At 43.0% G+C, this 20,127-nt stretch overlaps 1 protein-coding gene across 2 annotated transcripts in view; it reads right to left on the bottom strand.

The window, feature by feature from the left end:
- Positions 1 to 20,127, bottom strand: part of LOC111154687 (ubiquitin protein ligase E3 component n-recognin 4) — a 132,187-nt gene that overhangs the window by 98,412 nt on the left and 13,648 nt on the right. For both annotated transcript variants that reach the window (XM_022514518.1, XM_022514520.1), the window contains exons 9-21: positions 19,585 to 19,709; positions 18,937 to 18,996; positions 18,661 to 18,851; positions 14,476 to 14,575; positions 14,204 to 14,341; positions 13,625 to 13,742; positions 12,580 to 12,767; positions 11,265 to 11,424; positions 11,059 to 11,144; positions 3,319 to 3,488; positions 1,781 to 2,063; positions 1,027 to 1,162; positions 35 to 114 (exon numbers count right to left, since the gene is read on the bottom strand). In XM_022514518.1, the coding sequence (XP_022370226.1) occupies positions 35 to 114; positions 1,027 to 1,162; positions 1,781 to 2,063; positions 3,319 to 3,488; positions 11,059 to 11,144; positions 11,265 to 11,424; positions 12,580 to 12,767; positions 13,625 to 13,742; positions 14,204 to 14,341; positions 14,476 to 14,575; positions 18,661 to 18,851; positions 18,937 to 18,996; positions 19,585 to 19,709 (1,835 nt within the window). The remainder of the gene's footprint in view (positions 1 to 34; positions 115 to 1,026; positions 1,163 to 1,780; positions 2,064 to 3,318; positions 3,489 to 11,058; positions 11,145 to 11,264; positions 11,425 to 12,579; positions 12,768 to 13,624; positions 13,743 to 14,203; positions 14,342 to 14,475; positions 14,576 to 18,660; positions 18,852 to 18,936; positions 18,997 to 19,584; positions 19,710 to 20,127) is intronic.

Below are 20,127 nucleotides of genomic sequence, written 5' to 3'. Positions count from 1 at the left end.
CACATGTAAAATGGGGTTTTAAAATTCCTGGTACCACAGAATCGAGTCGGTTCAAATCATCCTCTGAGGCTTCTGGGGACAGGACACAGTAGAATCTGGGTTGTGGGACAGCATCTGAAAAACAATGGGCTCGTTAAAAGAATGGTTTCATTCTCAACTCTTCTTAGCAAGTCTAAAATGTAAAAACTAAGAAAACACTTTGGACACTTGAAGACACAAACAGCCTTGGTACTACTGACACTCAGGGCCACGTAACTGCTACGGTCCTGTGCATGACAGGATGTTTAGCACCCTCCCACTGTGACAACCAAAAAGGTCTCCAGACATTGCCAAGGGTCTGCAGTGGGGGAGGGGCCCAATCATCCCTAGTTAAGAACCACTCCTCTAGAAGGTAACAGAAGTGCTCTTACAATCACCAAGTTAATCATTAAAACTGGGTCTTTGACTAACTGCATTAAATTTAAATGCTGTCTCCCCAATATCAAAGGGACTAAGTAATAGATCCCAGTGATATAAATTCATACACAGGCTTGATGAGAGTTTCCACAAAATGCATTTAACAGCAACAAGCCTCAGGATGAGCAAACACACACGAAAAATGAACACAAGAGGCACTTCATGAAAAGAATGGACAACCACTCCTGAGAGACACCAGAGAGAAGGTCATAGCTCCCATTATTTTCTGAACAGTATCCCACCATGACCCAAAAAGATATTTAGCCTATGGGCTCAAACCATACTCCTATGGAAAATAAAATGTAATCATTCAGAGTGGCAGGAATCCACGTACTATACTCTATGAGCAGACACAAGAATTCCTAATTCTTACGCCTCAATGTTGTTTTGCCTTTTGTTTTTAAGTCAATGTGGGATATGTGACAGTCTATTTCTAAAAATGTTTTGAATCCCTTGGTATTTGCCACCTGTAGGGAACAGACTAAATCTTAAACAGTCTGTAAGCACCAAATTCAATCCCCTCAATGAAAACCAATGAGTCAGCTTCTTACGGACAATCTTCCTTCTGACCTGATGAGAAATGCTTAGACCAGTTTTCTTCTACTTCTTTGAACCCGTGATAGAGAGGGGCGGGTGCCCGGCGGCTGCTGCTGTCCTGGGATCCATGTGCCCACCCAAAAGGAGGACTCAGCAAGTTATGCTGCACCTTTTAAAACACAAATACTCAAATTAAAAAAAGATAAATAGCCACATTCCGCACCTCACTGCAGGTGTGATAACTGATCAATATATCAAAGCTGGGGAAACTCACAAACCAACATAAAGTTTTGATTTTTCTGTGACTTCTTTGGGGAGCATCTTTTTGCTAAAGTATGATGGGAACAGGGCTCAAGCAAACATTTTAGGAAATGCTGAAAAATCCTTAACTGGCCATCCCATCCTCATGCTGAATCCCTACAACAGAAGAGTTCACTAATCCATAAAACTTACTGCTCAACCAACCTTCAACTGCTAACAAACATTCAAGAAGGGCAGATGCTCAGGGCACTGAGCTGGACACCAGGTAAAGTGGGTTAATTCAAAGGACACCTGTAAACAGAACCTATAATCCAATTTTCACAAAACCATCAAATCGAATAACCTACATGTCCTGCTCCTAGCTAGATACAAAGTGTGAGTGCACATACACAAGTCCAGGGGTCTTCCCAAGGTTAATCATGAACTTACCACAACAAATGCCTAAAACCTAAAGTCAGCAGGTCATTTTGCTTTGGACCATGGCAACTCAAGAAGAAAAACGCAAAAACAACGTGTTCGTCTATACCTGCTCAAACAGATACACAGGGGCTTTGGAGTACTGATGAAGCAGATAATCGAAGATCAGAAGGAGGCGAGCCAGGATGAGGGGCACGGAGCGCGCCTGAGCATCCATGTTGGTGCTCAGCTCCTGGATGATCTGCACAAAAAGGGTCAGGATGGCCCTCCGGCCTTTCTCAGTGAAGTTGTGGAAAATGAGGAGCAGCAGCTGCAGGTGCTCTACATTCAAGTCTTCTGTCTCGTTGGGCACCACCCCTTGCAGGGCATTCTGCTTCATTGTCGACAAAAACCTACCCAGAGAAAAGGAGAACGTGTCTGGTGGAGGAAGTCAGAACATCCCCCAAGAGTTACAATGTCAAGGGCTGGAAGAGTTATGCTTTTTAAACCCAGGCACTACTATAACAAATCAAGGAAGACAAAAATCTACATGTAAGAGAAGATTAAAAACTCAATCTTGGCTACAAAAAAGGTAAATTCGGCCACAGAATATTTTCCCTTCTCGACTGTGGCAATAGCATAAAAAACCCATTCTGCCCCTTATAACCACAAAAAGAACCATAAGCTCCCCCAAAAGGTGTCTCATTTTTTAATTAATAAACCTGGACAGTTTTATAAACTAGAAACAGTTCAATTAACTTTTCTCCATAATTTGACTCTACAGCTTAATTCTTATTTTGAGAGTTTACACTACAGGTTAAAATCGCTGCATGATAGCACTCAAAAATAACTCAATGTACTAAAAAGCAATAAAAAATAAATTACACTATTCAGAGAATTTGTCAAAAGCTTTTATGCAAAAAAGGAATGAATGTAGCCAACTGTTTCCACTGCCTTTGGCTATTAGGGAAGAGATTTGTGTTTTAATATGGGTTTCCCCCACCCCCATTCCCCCTCCCCCACTCCCTGGCCTTTTTGCAAGATTCCATCAAGAAAAATACAGTGGGTCTTTGGCATTCAAGGAGGTTTATGATTTCTCAAATCCAGCATTAGAGCTATTTGATCATAGTATGGAGAAGGGAAAAGCAAAGCCTTTTAGGAAAACAAACTGCTTTGAAGACGCTTAACCATGTAAACAAAAATGGCAAATATAGGTCCATCTAAAGAGGATTTAGATGATTAATGTGAGCTTCCCCCAAGTAAAAAAATTCTTTAAAAGTTGTCCAAAAAAGACAAGTCACTCTGAATGGTTTTCATGTTGAGAGCAAAATAACTGAAGACAGAGTTGGCTTCCCCATTTCGTCTTTCAAAAAATCAGGTCAGGATAAAATTGGTTACATTCAGGATTCAGGTTCTGTCTCATAATTGCATCCATATCCCCCATGTGCTAAGGGATCATTTTGTTTCCAGACCACAGTGTAGGTATTTCCACTTCTTAAACAGCGGATCTTCCCCCAACACCATCAGAAACATACTCCTCCGCCCTCACTACTGTACCGCTATCATCACATACCTGTCTCAGAGCCCCAGACTAACTACAAAGAAGTCAAACAGATTGTAAAAAAGCACATAACCACCTCTGCAGGGCTTCTCCTGGAATTCTCTTACCTGTCCCAAACTTTAAGGCATTCAGGGACATCAGGATCACCTTGAGCGCCGGCTTTATGCTGCCATATGAGCAAGAGGCGTGAAAGCACAGAGAGGCTTTGAGGGTGAATGTACAAGGGCCAAGGGCCCTCAGAGAAAGGAGCTACTCCCAGCTGCTGCAACAGTGTGTTCTGCCAAGGAAGACATACAAGAAACCATTAGGAAAAAGAGAAAAAAGCCAAAGGTTACCCATGACCCCTAAATGTTACTCTTTAATGCTGGAAGAGTATTTTTTTTTTTTTTTTTTTAAGATTTTATTTAGGGGCACCTGGGTGGCTCAATGGGTTAAGCCTCTGCCTTCGGCTCAGGTCATGGTCTCGGGTTCCTGGGATTGAGCCCCGCATCAGGCTCTCTGCTCAGCAGGGATCCTGCTTCCCCCTGTATTTCTGCCTGCCTCTCTGCCTACTTGTGATCTCTTTCTGTCAAGTAAATAAATAAAATCTTTAAAAAAAAAAAAAAGATTTTATTTATTTATTTGACAGAGATCACAAGTAGACAGAGAGGCAGCAGAGAGAAGAGGAAACAGGCTCCCCGCTGAGTAGAGAGCCTGATGCAGGGCTTGATCCCAGGACCCTGGGATCATGACCCGAGCCAAAGGCAGAGGCTTTAACCCACTGAGCCACCCAGGCGCCCCCTGGAAGAGTATTTTAGAGAGCATGCAGAAATTCAGATTTAGACCTGGTTTGGAGAAAGGTCATTCACTCAACAAAGAAGAAAACTATAAAGGGAAAATTACTAATCTAACCCCGTTCACAACTATAGTTAGTGTCAGACATGGGGTCCTAAAAAGGGGCGATGCACTGAGACAGCAGATCTGGATGACTATCCAAACAGGCTGACAGTTCTTCTTTCACAACCAGTTATATACAAGTAACACTCGGAGTGGGAAGGTCCTGAAACGCACAAGGTCCAGCCGCTTGTATTCCACAGCAGTATCAGCAGAGAAAGTCTGCCTCTTAAGATGTCAAGGCACCCCAAATTAGTCAGGGTTGTCTTTGCCTCCAATTGCATCGCGTCTTTCAAATGAGCTTGACTTGCAGCTCAGTTATCTAAGCTGCAACTTATCTTCTCAAACACACACACAAACTGAGCACGATGCCAATGGAAAACCAAAGGGCCCGCTTTCTCACTTGGCTTCAGAAGACACAAATCATAGTTACCGCGGAATATAGGATAAATTTCTAAGTCTGTCAAATTAAATTATATTCTTATAAAACATCCCAGAGGACCCCACTCCTTGGAAATAATTATTCAAAATGTCACAGATATCAAGAGTAGTTCATGGAGCGCCAGGGTGGCTCAGCTGGTTGAGCATCTGCCTCTGGCTCAGGTCATGATCCCAGAGTCTGAGGATCGAGGCCCGCATCAGGCTCTCTGCTCAGCGGGAAGTCTGCTTCTCCCGCCCCCCTTAACCCGGCTCATGCACATTCTCCCCCCTCCTCAAATACATAAAATCTTTAAAAAAAAAAAAAAAAAGAGTAGTTCAAATGTACTGGGTAGCTATCACAGACTAAGCTCTGCACACATACCGTCCCTCGAAATGCTCAGTTATAGTGTCAGGTAGGTACATGCTCCATTTTACTGATGGGGGAAATAGAGCTCAGGGTAGTTTAAGAACATGACCTAAGACACATGATTCCCAAGTGTCCAAGCCAGGTTAATCTCAAAAATCTGCATTCTTAATCATTATGCTCCACACAGCCTTAAAGATTTTCTCAACTCCTAACTCAAGGAAATAATTCAAAAAAATTAACATGCCTGAGCTATATAAAAAATATTACCTGAAGCACTCTGTAATAATAATAAAAAAAAATTTTCAGAAAAAAATCTAAGTGTTCAAATTAAGGAACATGCAGCCATGATAGTGGCAACTATAAAGACCAAGGAAAACAATATTTGAAGCAGTAAAATTTTAAAAAGCAGAAAAAAGAGATGTATCGATATTCTGATTTTAACTGCAAAACTGCAACTATACAGATAGGGACTAGAAAGAAAACAGAAAAATGTACATCATGAATTGGGTGGAAGGATATGATGTTATAATGTTGATATCATATTTTTTAGGAGGATTTTTTGTTTTGTGTCAAGTTGTTTCAGGCCTCAGGGCCCTAAGAAATGGGCAAACATTCCTCAGAACCTGGTTTTCCCCATCCACTCCAACTCTCAGTAGCCCTAAGAGGAACTGACTTTCTAAGTAAAACTGCACCATAGCACACCCACAAAGGCCTGGCTTAAAGCGTTTCCTCCAGACCTTCGGGTGCCCTGTCCCCACCCCTGCTTAGTGCCGGCATACCTGGGCTTTCTTCCTCCACCCTCCTCATTCAGGTCCCATCTTCCAACCCTCTAACTGTTCTCGTTACTTCAACAACTGCCTCTTAGTGCTTAATTCCCAAAACTCCATTGTCAATGTTAATTTTGGGGGGCATTTTTTAATTTATTTGAAAGAGAACAATAAGCATGAGTGGGAGGCAGAGACAGAGGGAGAAGGAGAAGCAGACTCCCCACTGAGCAGGAAGCCCAATGCAGGGCTCCATCCCAGGACCCCAAGACCATGATCTGAGCCAAAGGCAGACGCTTAACCAAATGAATCACCTAAGTGCCCCTCCATCTTAATTTTTTAAGAACTGAATTTCAGACTCACATTTTCAACTACCTTCTAGATGTCTTCAACCCACTGGCACCTCAAAATGCCATCCTACTTAAAATGATTTTTTTAATAATAGTAGTCATAACTATTTTAACTAAAAACATTGATAAAATGTACAATTCTTATACAAAACTCATATGTAATTCTCGTATGCAAGAACATACAAACTGCTTTTCTCACTGGACTAAAAGGGCTATAAAATTCTCCATTCCAACAGGAAACAAGACAATCCCATGGAACGCCACAGCTCATTGCCTCTAGCTTACTCCTTCATGAAAAGAAAGCTTTGCACTCAAGCTGTACCGCACACTGGCTTCCAGGCTGGCCGACCACAAGGGATAAGCAGACATAACTTTTCAGAACAAAAAGAAAATGACACAATGCATCTCATGTAGCTCAAGAACCCAGAGGATCATTCTGAGCAAATGTGCAATAAATAAGCTATCCATGAGTGAAAAGAACCTGAGAGCTGACTCAAACCCAGGAGAGTGAGCTCCCTGCGAACTCAATACGGCTCCTTCTACCACCAACCCGAGTGAAAAGAACCTGAGAGCTGACTCAAACCTAGGAGAGTGAGCTCCCTGCGAACTCAATACGGCTCCTTCTACCACCAACCCAACTGTTCTTGCTAACATCCCCTTTCTATGAGACCACAGCGCCCTTCTGGTCTCATTTGGGTTGAAAAGGCAGGCAGCATCTCAATACCTTCCTATCCGTGTCCTTTACCCCATTCAAATAATTTCTCGAGATCTCTACTGCAGGCCCTTTATCCATACCTTATCGCCCCCTTTCCTCATGATCCCAAACTAATCCCAGTCATCTGGATTTCGACAGTGCCTACAACACTACCGGGTATACAGTAGGTGCTCAATGAATATTCAGTGAATGGGTAAGTAAACATATACCACTATGTAATATTAAATCATTATACTCCTATACGCAATAGTAATAAACATAAAACATTAAATATGTTAATAAATATAACATGAATAACAGTAATAGTAACAAACTAATAAAGAGAGCAGCTAATCTCTAGTAGGCACTAGTACTATGTGCCAGGTATGTTTATTTTACTTACATCATGATAAAATAAAGTAACATAAAATTTACCACTTAAATCATTTTTAACTATACAGTTAAAGGAGCATTAAGTACATATACACTATGCAAACATCACTACCATCCATCTCCAGCACTTTTATTTTTCCCAACTGAAACTCTATGCCCGTTAAACACTAACTCCCTGTGACACTGTGATACAATATTAATATTGTGATACAAGAAGAAATACATATTTGGTCTTTGTCCCACTCCTGGCACAGAGCTCCTAAAATCTTGTCATTTCCTGACGGGGTAAGAACATGTTTTGCTCTTCGTAATAAGCCCCTCTCAATATTACCTGTGTTTATGATAACGAGGCCCCTAAACAGCTTCAGGATGGGGGCTGGTTGCCAGAGGAACCAACCACATAACTAGAGGGCTGGATCCCCAACCTTCCAATTCTATCTCCAACCAGGGCTAGAGTTTGAGCTAATCACCAATGGCCAATAGAGCAAAATGCCAGCGGGAAGCCAGACAAAGCCTGCTTCCTCATTTGGCTTCAGAAGACACAAATCATCTTAGTAGACTGCTCTATTAAACAAATTTGAAAGAACAGAACAGAGAGGCCATGCCAACCAAGCACGTGGCCCTTTGGCAGAAAGTCCTCTCTCTACTACATGTTCGTAAGTCATCTTCAATAAATAGGTTTCAATTTCTTCTGTAAGGAGAGAAAGCCTAGCAGTCTTACTAGCTCAGACCCAGTTTTTTATTACTCTGACAGATGAAGAAAATTTTTATGATGCAGCTTACATTTGTTTTCTTTCAAAGACTGGGTGCGGTCCATTTCATTAACCTCCCTTAAAAGACACTGTGTAGGTCTTGCAGCACAAGTTAGACACCTTGGGTACATAACTTTGTATGCGGGGTGCCTAGGTGGCTCAGTCAGTTAAGCATCCAACTCTTGGTTTCAACTCAGGTCACAATCTCAGGGCTCTGGGCTGTGCATAAGGCTGGCTTAACATTTTCTCGCTACCACTCCCTTTGCTGCCCCTGCCCCAGTTCCATACACACGTGCTCTATCAATCTCTCTCTCTCCAAAAAAAAAAAAAGAACTTTGTACATGATTCCAGAGAAACAGTATCAATAGCAGGTAGTTAAATTACATTAACCATCCTTCACTTTCTTCCATGATAGCAATTAAATTTCAGGGAAGAATTTAAAGTCCCAAGTTTGGAAATGGAATGAAGAGGGAGGTTTGATAATTTGCTCTCCATAAAGTCAGTGGTTATGGGAGGCCAAGCTGCACGTCCACACAAGGTCTGGAATTATTTTTTAAATGCTAAGAGGGCAACATCATTACAGGAATCTTAAGAACTCCTATTCTCTACGGAAAGTATTTCTTCCCCCATTATTTGGACAAGTTTAGGCAGGAAAGGGCCAAGTCCATGAACTTTGAAACTTCCCTAAATAAATTTAGATCTCAGCAAGGAGCTGCTAACTTTGGCCAGACATCCTGACACACATATATAGTCTGAGAAGGTGTTAGAGGCCACATATTAACTGAAGCATTTTGTTCTACTCATCTCACATCAACAACTTCACCACTCAAGTTATATTCCCTTTCCTGCTAAAAAATCATTTTTTTAACATTTACTTATTTGAGAGATAGAGAGTTCTAGAGTGCACACACGTGCATGCACAGGGGAGAGGGGTGAAAAAAGAGAGAGAGAGAGACTCCCAAGCAGACTCTGCACTGAGCATGGATCCTGACATGGGGCTCGATCTCAGAACGTGGAGATCACAACCTGAACTAAAATCAAGAGTCAGACGCTCCACTGACTGTACCACCCAGGTGCCCCAAAGCAATGTTTGTATAAATAGGTTTTATAATTTTTTTTTAAGATTTTATTTGTTATTTGACAAAGAGAGACACAGCAAGAGAGGGAACATAAGCAGGGGGAGTTGGGAGAGGGAAAAGCAGGCTTCCTGCTGAGCAGGGAGCCCGAGGCCAGACTTGAGCCCAGAACCCCAGGATGATGACCTGAGCTGAAGGCAGATGCTTAACGACTGAGCCACCCAGGCGCCCCCAAAGCAATTTTTTTCATCTAACACTAGGTATGTATAAATAGGTTTTATAATTATCTTTTTAAACAATTAAATAAATTTTTAAGAATTTTTCAAATAACTTGGGATGCTAAGAATCATGTTTAACCTTTTGAAATAGATTCCTAGATTTTGTTCCCTCGGGGGAAGTGCAAACCCCTGAACTGTGTCCTGATTCTGAGAATCCACCAAAATAATCTTAAGAATAATGAAAAATTTTCACAACAATCTTAGGGCAAACTACTGGAGAGATCTACCAAATTTAATTCTTCTCAGGGAAGTGAAGGGTAGCTGCAACAGAAATCTGCATTTTATTTTATTTTTTTTTTAAGATTTTATTTATTTATTGACAGAGAGAGATCACAGTAGACAGAGTCAGGCAGAGAGAGAGAGAGAGAGAGAGAGGGAAGCAGGCTCCCTGCTGAGCAGAGAGCCCGATGCGGGACTCGATCCCAGGACCCTGAGATCATGACCTGAGCCGAAGGCAGAGGCTTTAACCCACTGAGCCACCCAGGCGCCCAGAAATCTGCATTTTAAATAAATTCCCCAGGGATCTTTATGCACACTAAGAGACTGAGAATCACTAACTCTGACCACATTAAAAAATTATTATTAAAATATGACACTGTGGGGGTACCTGGGTGGCTCAGTTCAGTGTCGGACTCTTAAACTCAGTTCACGTCTTGATCTCAGGGTCATGAGTTCAAGCCTCACGTTGGGATTGGAAGAAAAAACATCACATTGTCAAATGGTGGGAGAAAAAGTGAATCCATAAATCTGACACATTGCTGGTAATGGTAAAACTTGTTTTGTTTTTTTTTTTAAAGTAATCTCTACACCCAATGTGGGGCTCCAACTCACAACCCCAAGATCAAGAGTCGCCTGTTCTTCCAGACTGAACCAGCCGGGTGCCGCGCTGGTGTGGCCACTTGAGAGAGTAGTCTGGCATTACCTGCAGACAGTCACATACTCCGTTTCCTACCAGATCTACTTCCAGTTATCTGCCCATGAGAACCCCCTGGTTATCCAGGGGACACGTACAAGATCACAGCAACACCTGGAGTAGCAACATACCCTGACACAACCAAAAGGTCCATCAGTGGGAGCAGAGGGGAGATGAATAAATTGGTACAGTCACAAACACAATGGCACAGCATATGGCACAACAAGAACTACAGAATTAGCAATAGCACAGATGAATCTTGACAATATAATGAAAATAATACTAAATGAAAAAGGAAAGCCCAACAAGACTATATATAGAGAGGATGGTATCATTTACTATAAAGCTAAAAGCAATCAAGTAATTTGAAAATTTAAAGAATATAAATGTAAAAATAAGCATGTATATAAAACTAATGAAAGGGGGAATTTGAGATACAGGATTCAAAACATCACTTACTAGTGGGGAGAAAAAACCCTAAGATTTTTTAAGGCCTCAATCAAGACCCTAGGCTTTATTTTGCTGGTGAGTTTGCAAGTAAGCTTGTATCAGAAAGCATCTACCTCCTGTAATTTGAATGACTCTTTTAAAACACATTTCCAACATGGATTCCTTGGATTACCGGTGGAGTTAAGCAATTCCTAGGATTGTTAGCCACTGATATTTCCCTTTTTTATAAACTGCCCTCTTACCTATTTTGCCCACCTGTCTACTAGGACACTCATTAGGGGCTGGTTTTGTAGTTTTTCCTTTGCTTTAAGCTTACTGAACAACTTGAGGATAAAGAACACATTTTTTCTGTCTTGAAATGATCCTGATGGGGCAGCGGAACATATTAGAATAATCTCTCAAACTCTTCCCAGTGAAGGTGTTTCCACAACAAGCCATGTTCCTTTGTAATCGGAACACTACAGCCTATTGGGAGCAGACACACAGCACTTAGCAGAAGGTATCGGTGCAGACAAACCTGCAGATTGGGTGACTGAAGGTCAGAAGTTACCAGAGAGTGGTTGAAGTGATAGAGAGCAGCAGCGAACTCTTCATCTGATGAACCTGGAAAGCAAATAAGGACACTCGTTATTCAAGCAGCCCCTTGATGCATCACACCTCCCTGCCAACAGCCAAATGTCACTGGGGGAAAAAATCCACCAGGCCCCTATCCTGCCTACTGACCCTTGAGTCCATCTTTGTCCACCTCCTTAATGATGCTGGCCAGGGTGGCCATGTGGTGTTCTGAAAGAGACACACTCAGGTAGTTTCGGATAAAATTGTTCCGCGAGTTCAGCATGGAAGAAGTGATGAAGTTCAAAATGTTGGAAGCCAGGCCTAAGAACTGAAAAAAAACATAAAGAACCTTATATCAGGTCCATAAGCCCAGACTGCCTCCAAACCCTGAATATAAAGAGAACTAAAACACACCCATAGATATGATGCAACAAAAGCCATGAATTAAAGGGTCAGATTTTAAATCCCCTATGGTGGGACAAAATTTAATTATGACAATCTTTCCCGCATAATTCTACCAGTTACACAAAATGGCACCAGTTGAACACAACAGACTTCAGAAAACACCGTGGGAAGACAGAGTTTTCTAGATAGACTTGCTTCTGTCATTCCTCTAAGGCCCTGAATTTCTTCAGCTCAAGGACATTACTGAAATAAGGAATTCTGGGACGCCTAGGTGTCTCAATCGGTTAAGCAGCTGCCTTCAGTTCAGATCATGATCCCAGAGTCCTGGGATCGAGTCCCGCCTCTGGCTCCTTGCTCAGCGGGGAGCCTTGTTTCTCCCTCTTCCTCTGCCTCCTACTCTGCCTGCTTGTGCTCTCTTTCTCTGACAAAAAAATAAAACCTTAAAAAAAAAAAAAAAAGAAAGGAATTCTGAAACCTGTATGATCATTATACACACACGAAATTCTCAGCTCTTTGTTTCTCAAAATGAACTGAATTATTGTGTGAATGTTTTATGTCCACAACCTTGATGAGATGAAGCTGTATAAACGTGTGCTCCGTATCTGCCTTGTTTATCAATCTAGCTATAGAACAGCGCTGACACATAGTACATCATCTAGAAACACTGCTTGAACAAATAATTTAACAAGCACTCAGGATGGACCACACCTACGCTAAGGGCTCTTTCATTCTTCACAACACCCCTAAAGGCAGATATAATCACTCCCATATGACAGAAGATAAAACTGAGGCTTGGAGAAGTTTTAGACTCTTGCCCAAAGTCTCAGAGCCAGGAGTGGCAGAAGCAGGATTCAAACCCACTTCTAACTCCAAAGGTCATGCTACTAACTCTCAATCAAAGAAACAATACCAAGAATACAACTCAATCAAACACCAGGGGTACATGTAAGTCTTAAGAAAAAATATCTAAATATTACAGTTAATCCAACCTACAAAATGTTTTAGTTCAAACAATCTGCTTTTCACACCCCTTCTCCCCATCTCTCCCTCCCCCTAAACTTCAGAAATTCACTCTTACCAACTCAGGATCTTTGCGACTAGCCAAAATGTTGCCCTTCTCACCAGGGGCCTGTTTACTGGGGCTTTTAACTCGAGGAGAGCTCTCCAGCGGAGGGGGCGGGGGAGGGGGCGGAGGTGCCACTTTCTCTTTACTGGGGGAGATGGTCTCCTCAAACCATTGCCCCAAAATAGGCTCACTGTCATCATCTGAACAGAGAAAGAAATAAGTAATAAAAATCACACATTTTTACAAAATTTTCAGTACATCTGCTTTGTGGAAGTGTCTACGTCAAAAGGAACACAAGGATATCTTGATTTCAGGTGGTAGTTACGTGGCTGCATAAATTTGCCAGTACTCATCCAAATGTACCCATAAAACAGGAGCATTTTACGGCATGTATACTGTACCTCAATAAAACTGGTATTTCTTAAAGAAACCCAATCAAGAGAAATGATGTCACTTTACTGGCAACAAGCCAAACATTTTGAAAAATAAATTTTTACTTGTCTATCAGTTGTAATGCCCAAAGTAAGAGCTGCACATTTCACAATACTATACATTACTCCCACAAACCTGATTATAAAGAACCTGAGACATTTTTCTTATTCAATCTCCAAACTAAGACAAGAGGGAATGCTCGTTTTGCCCTGTTGTTCACTGCAACAGAGTCTGGACTTCCTCTCCCTACTCCTCCCCAAGCCACACATCGATGACAACAGCCAAACCAAATCCCTCATACACAACCTCTGGAGATTCACTAGGAAAGCTCAGAACAGAGTTCCCGAAATGGGTCCACACAAAAAGAAAGAGGAACAGAGATGTATTCTGATCTTGGAGGGGAAGGGCTAAAAAGCAATCCGGGCTTCACTGAGAGTAGTTTCTGTCCTTTAGTCTCCACAGTTCAAGTTACTCCTAAATAAGATGTCACCTTTGAGGGCACAGAAAATCAAGATCCACACTAGGCAGGTGAAGACGGCAAACAGAACACTAAAGGAAGCCATGAGGGAACTTCCCGTTGCACTCTGCTGCCTGTCTCCTGGAGACCAAAAAGAGCCCTCCCTACCTTGGCTGCTGTCTTCCTCCGTGCTGCTGAAATCATCCTCATAGTAGGTGTTTGAGTCGGTCGAGGCGCTGGCGTCACTGCTCATAGAGCCCTTCCTCTGACGCTGCAGGACGCAGGCCTAGGAAAGCAGGAGGCTTTGTAACTGCTGGTCACGAAAATGGAGCCGTCCTACTTCACCTCGTTCACCACATGAGACACTTTCTCTGTGTCTTTTCCTTTCCTCTAAATCTAGAAAGTCCTTCTAATGGCACCTTTCCTTCTAGGCTCTGATCACTTTATCCCACCAAGGCACTCCAAAGCCAAAGCTATGGACAAGAATTGAACCAGAAGTGCTTCCGGGGCGCCCTCTAAGTTACTGCATCAGCACGACAACCATCTCAAGGCACCAAGCTGTCATATGCATCACAACACTGCAATCAACAACAGATTCAAATGTGCAATCATTTAAGAATTTTGCTCATCTTCAAAACCATTACCACAACTCTTGAGATTATGAAGGTCACGGCATACAATCTTCTCCATCATTTTGAAAGGATTATGTAAGAGCTTCCAATTCTCAGAAGCACTGACACCACCCACCTTTCTGTAGGAGGTTGAGAGCAATGTCAACAGCAGGTTTGTCAGTGGAACAGAGTCAATCAGCCGCTGGATCCTCTGGATGGAGGTGCTCTGGGCCATAATGCTCAGGACCGCAGGAGGACCATCTGTCTCCCAACCCTTAAGGGAACCGTAGCAAAAGAGAATTCATGTCCTCCAACTGAGCAGGAAGTAACAGGATCGGACGGCTCATGGGAGCTCCCCCAGAAGTGAAGCCAGCAATGGAGATGCTGACCCCAAGCACGAGCCCTCACCTTGTGCAAAGCTTCCACTTGTAGGTCTTGAAAGAGAGAGGTTAACAGCTTGACGGCATGGTTTGCCAGTATTACGGAGAGCACCCCAAATCCCTGGTGCCTACACACACACAAACAAGACAGCAAATAAACAAATTACAACCTCGAAAACAGGGCATCTTGCCATTTGGGGCCTTGACCCCTTTCAGAAACTATGGACCTTTCCCCAGGAGGAAAAAAAATGCACACATAGTATCTACATGTAATTTCAAAAGCTTCATCTCCCTGAAGCCCACTCACAGCCTGCCTCAGGACCCATAGGCTTCCGGTTAAGAACTCCAGGACTACAGAAAGGCTTCCAAACACCAGCATTTTGGAATTCAAACTATCGGTTCGAATTTACAGGGTGATGTGAAGGATGATGACATTCAAAGGTTGGTCGAACTTCTTAAAAAGTCATTTTTTTGGGTGCCTGCTCGGTGGACAGCTTGCTTCTCCCTCTCCCTCTGCCTCTGCCTGCAACACCTCCTGTTTGTACTCTAATAAGTAAAACCTCTAAAAAAAAACCATAAAATTAAAAAAATAATAATAAAAGTCATTCTTTTCAGAGAGCTTCTGGGCTGACAAACAGAGGGAAGTAGAAGAGTGGTATGTGTCGGAGGGCAGGGATGCTCTGCGCTGTTTCCCCACACCCTGCCCTAGGTATCTCTTCCATCTGGCTGTTCCAGGGTGACAGCCTCTTATAAGAAACTGCTCATCAATTAAGAAAAAAAGTCATTCTTTTGAGAAGAAAAAGGGTAAAAATCACCAACTTCTATAAAGTATCTAGTCATAAACTAAAGAGAATAAAAACAAAGTTTTACACTTTAAATGTGAGTAAAACTTTTTCTTTCTGTTCAAATGACCACAGGACAAAAATTAGTACACCTAATACACAAAGAGCTCATGTTCATCAATAAGAAAAAAGGAAAAATACTGAAGAGAAAACGGGGGTAAAAAACACAGTTACAGGGCTCCTGGGTGGCTCAGTGGGTTAAGCCTCTGCCTTCGGCTCGGGTCATGATACCAGGGTCCTGGGATCGAGCCCCGCATCGGACTCTCTTCTCAGCAGGAAGCCTGCTTCCCCCTCTCTATCTGCCTGCCTCTCTGCCGACTTGTGATCTCTGTCTGTCAAATCAATAAATAAAATCTTAAAAAAAAAAAAAAAAACACAGTTACCATAGTACTCATAAAGAAACATAAGTAGGAGTGCTGTAATACCATCTTTCTCTTTTAAGATTAGACAAACATGAAGATTAATGACAGACACTGTCAAAGATGACCGGGAGAAATGGGCACATGCGCACAAACCGCTAGTGAGAGTGCCATCAGAATAATCTAGCAAAACCCTGCAAATTTTTACATAAGTATGCCCTTTTGTTCCAACAATCATACTTCTGGAAATTTACCCCAAGGGGGTAATTAAACAAGTTCACAAAGATTTACATTCAGAAAATTTATCAAAGCATAGTTTATCAACACAAGAAATTTAATACAGCCTAATAAGTATTTCAATAGGGTAATTAGTTAACAACGGCATATTAATATGGTGGAAAACCGCCAGCCATTAAACACTACTAGTGATTCCGAAACGGCACCACTGAAAAGTTATCTACAATATTTTTTCTTTTTTTTCTTTTTTAAGGATTTTATTTATTTGACAGACAGAGATCACAAGTAGGCAGAGAGGCAGACAGAGAGAGACAGAGGAGGAAGCAGGCTCCCTGCTGAGCAGAGGGCCCAAAGAGGGGCTCCATCCCAGGACCCTGGGATCATGACCTGAGCCGAAGGCAGAGGCTTTAACCCACTGAGCCACCCAGGCACCCCATCTACGATATTTTCTAACGGCAATCCTGTTCTGTAAACATACACATCTTGTGCACATCATGTGCACTGAAAAATGTCTGGAAGAGTGTTTAACCAGTTTGGGAGGTAGAATTTAGGATGACTTATTTTCCCCTTTCTTAAGGTTTGTAACTTACATAAGGTATGGATTTTCTTTTTAAATGTCAAGAAACAAGAGCTGTTTTTTAAACATTACTGTTACTTTGAAGGATAGACCTTTTGGCGTCCTTCCATTTCCTGCTACAGTGCCAAGTGTGAAGACAGAAATTCAAAAAAATCACAAACTACTATTCTCTCTGGAACCTGCTCATTCCCTTCTTTGCCTGGTATCTAATATCTACCATCCCAACGTCTATTTCAAATTTCAGTTCATTTAACATTTCCTCAAGGAAACCTGCCTTGATTTCTCTGCCCAGGCCAAACACCCTGATTAGAATACTCTCTAGATACAATCTGACATGACCTCTTCACGTCTCTTAGAAATGTGGGTTTTTTTGTTTTTGTTTTTTTAATATACATCACAGCATTCCAGAACTGACACAGAACTCAGGACAGAGAAGATACTCAGTGAATAATCTGTTGAATGAGGTCCAGAATTGGACTTCCTCCTGGAGCTCCAGACATCCATACCAACAGCCCATTCACCATCTCACAAAGAGAGGTCTGAAAGTCATCTCAAACTCAGCATGGCAACGACGGAATTCTATACTTCTTCCCCTTCCTGCCACCCAAGCCCTAAGTCAGTGTTCCCTGTCTCCATAAATTATACAACCCAGTTGCTCATGCAAAAAAATTCTGATGTCATATCTTTCACACTCACTATCCAAGCCATCACCAAATCCTGTCAGCTGTACCTTCCAAACACATGCTGCTTTGACCTCTTCTCTCTGCCTTTCCCACAAGCACCCTATTCCAAGTCCCTTCATCTCTCATTTGGAATAATGCATGAGCTTCCCAACTACTCTCCCTCCTTTCTGCCTTAGACCCTGCAGTCTTATTCCCACACCAGCCGGGTTCTTGGGTCACTAAGAATTAATAGATCAGATCACTCCCCTGGGGAAAACCCTCCACCACTTACAGATTACACTTGGCCCAGGCAGATCTGGCCCCTGGCTACCTCTCTGACATAACTTTCTACCACTCTCCCCAAGGGCTCCACTCTAGCCACATTGACCTTGTTGATCCTTAAAAATGTCAATCATGGGGTGCCTGGGTGGCTCAGTAGGTTAAAGCCTCTGCCTCTGCCTCGGGTCACAGTCTCAGGGTCCTGGTATTAAGCCCCGCCCGATCCCAGGCAGATTAAGCATCTGCCTTCAGCTCAGGTCATGATCCCGGGGTCCTGGGGTCGAGCCCTGCATCAGGCTCTCTGCTCAGCGGGGAGCCTGCTTCCCCCTCTCTCTCTGCCTGCCTTTCTGCCTACTTGTGGTCTGTCAAATAAATAAATAAAATCTTTTAAAAAAAAAAATGTTAACCATACCTCCACCTCCAAACCTGAACTGTACCCCCAAAATTTGCATGGCTCACTCTGTCACCTCACATATGTTCTCTCCACCTTGTCCTTAGAGCCCATTCCTTATCATCCTAACTAAAATAACACCCCCGTCACTCTCCAGCCCCTTGCTGAGGCCTATTTTTCTTCATAACACTCCTATGAGAATTAATCGTGAACTTACTAGTGTACTTGTGTTCACTGTTGCTCCAATTAGAAAATAAGCTCCATGAAAGCACAGACATTTGCTGTGAACAGCACTACATCCTCCATGCCTGGAACAGCCCAGCACGTGGTAGGGACTCAAAAATTAAATAAAATCCAGAAATGCCTGGGCTTAGAAAATAAAACCTCGAACCACATGGAAGTCCCATCTCTAACTCCTCTCCGTGCAAGCAGGGCTTACTGTCCAGACTGTATCAGGACGGCAGCAAATGTTCTAGGAAGCAAGCCAAGAGGACCTGACAATCCTCCTCACAGGTCAAACATGCAGGTGAGTAATTAACTGCAAGTCACACCAGCCCGTTTTACAAAACAGAGGCATTTTTTTTCTGATTTGAACCTCATAAAAACCCTGAAAGTTACATTAACACAGATATTTTCCCCTCTTAGAGATAAGCAAACTCAGAAAAAAATGAGGAATTTGTCCAAAATCACACAGCTATGATGTAGAGAGGAGACAATGATCACTACCTTAGTTGTTAAATTTAACCAGGTACGGCGGCAAACAGTTCCGCTGATGTGAAGATTAGAGGGCTTACCCTAGCTCCCCATCAATACAAAACGGCAGTGACACAACACACAACATGAACAGCAATCGAGTAGACACGTACCCTTTCCCAGGTCCCAGTTTAGGAGAGCCCACTCCCTCTTTTGTTCGAGAAAGGATGTCTCTGACTCGGAGTGCAGCCAGTGGGTCTTTCTCTTTCCCCTTATCGGCCAAGGCAGTGGGACTGAGGTTCAGTATGAGGAAAAGGCTGTTTAACAAACACCACGCACCCAGCAACTGGAAGTTCTGATAGTGCTGTTGAAAAAGTACAAAAGACAAGGATGACCACAGAGATCTTACGAGCTATGAGACAGGAATGTAGCAGAGACATACTTCTTACCTCTCCACCAGCCCGCCGGGAGTTGCTGATCGCTTGTCCAATCATGTCATAGATTTCAAGCTGTCCAACATCAAACATACACAGAAAGAAATCTGAGCGAGCTGACTTACTTCATTACAAATTTTAATCCCACCCGAATTAATTTCACTTGGAGAACTTAATATCCTCAAGTCACTTTCTAATGACAGGATTCCATCACACTTTCCTGGACCTTCACATGGTGTTGACTCCTTGTTACACTCAGCTCACAGCTCACCTTCTCAGAGATGTCTCCCCCACACAACCTAAAGCAACACAGCCAGGCCCCCATCAGATCACAGCACCTCACAGGGATGCATCCTACGCACCCACCACTCTGGGAGACTATCTCTGTACCGCAGGCCTCCGCTCAAAGCACAGTGACGCACAGCAAGCCCTCGGCACACATACAGACTGAGTGACTCATCTTTCACAAGGTCCACTGCCACCACGATGACGCAGCGCCTTCCGCAGAGCCAACCATGTGAATGCCCACCTCTCAGACCTGCTACCGAGGGGAAGGGTATGGAGAGGACTCCACATCCTTTCCTCTCCCTGGAAAGAGGGTAGACCTGGCACTACCTCCTCACTGAACGACGGAGACCCCCGGTGCCAGGGGACCCGGCTTACACATTTCTGGACAATTGTAGCCGCATCGCTCTCGTAGTCCTCTTCTTTGGAGCTCGTGGACCCCGTCCGCACCTGCTGGGCACTACCCACATGCAGGATGGCCATGCAAGTTGCCACACTCACACCTGGAGGAGGAGAGAAAGATGCACAGATTCCAATCATGGCACAGTCCCAGGGAGTCCACCAAAACAGGAACAGAAAATACAACCTACCCCCCAAGCCATTCCATGATTTGACGACTGAGAGTAATGTCCACAAGAGCAAGACTAGACAGCATTACCATCCGGTCCAGCAATCACACTCCAGAGTATTTACCTGAACGAGCTGAACCCTTGCATCCACATCAAAACCTGCACACAAGCACTTCTTATAGCTTTGTCTATAACTGCCAACAATGAGAAGCAACTGAGATGCTCTACCACAAACCATGGCACACCCACACAGAGAATATTATTTAGCAATAAAAAAGGGTGAGCGATCAAGTCATAAAAAAAAATCAGGGAGGAAACTTAAATGTGCACTCCAAGCAGAAGAAGCCAGTCT

The sequence above is a fragment of the Enhydra lutris genome, unplaced genomic scaffold, assembly GCF_002288905.1.
Source record: "Enhydra lutris kenyoni isolate GAN:26980312 unplaced genomic scaffold, ASM228890v2 scaffoldscaffold38, whole genome shotgun sequence".
Taxonomy (NCBI): Eukaryota; Metazoa; Chordata; class Mammalia; order Carnivora; family Mustelidae; genus Enhydra; species Enhydra lutris.
The sequence above is the reverse complement of the archived record's forward strand: the minus strand, read 5'-3'. Positions and strand labels throughout refer to the sequence as shown.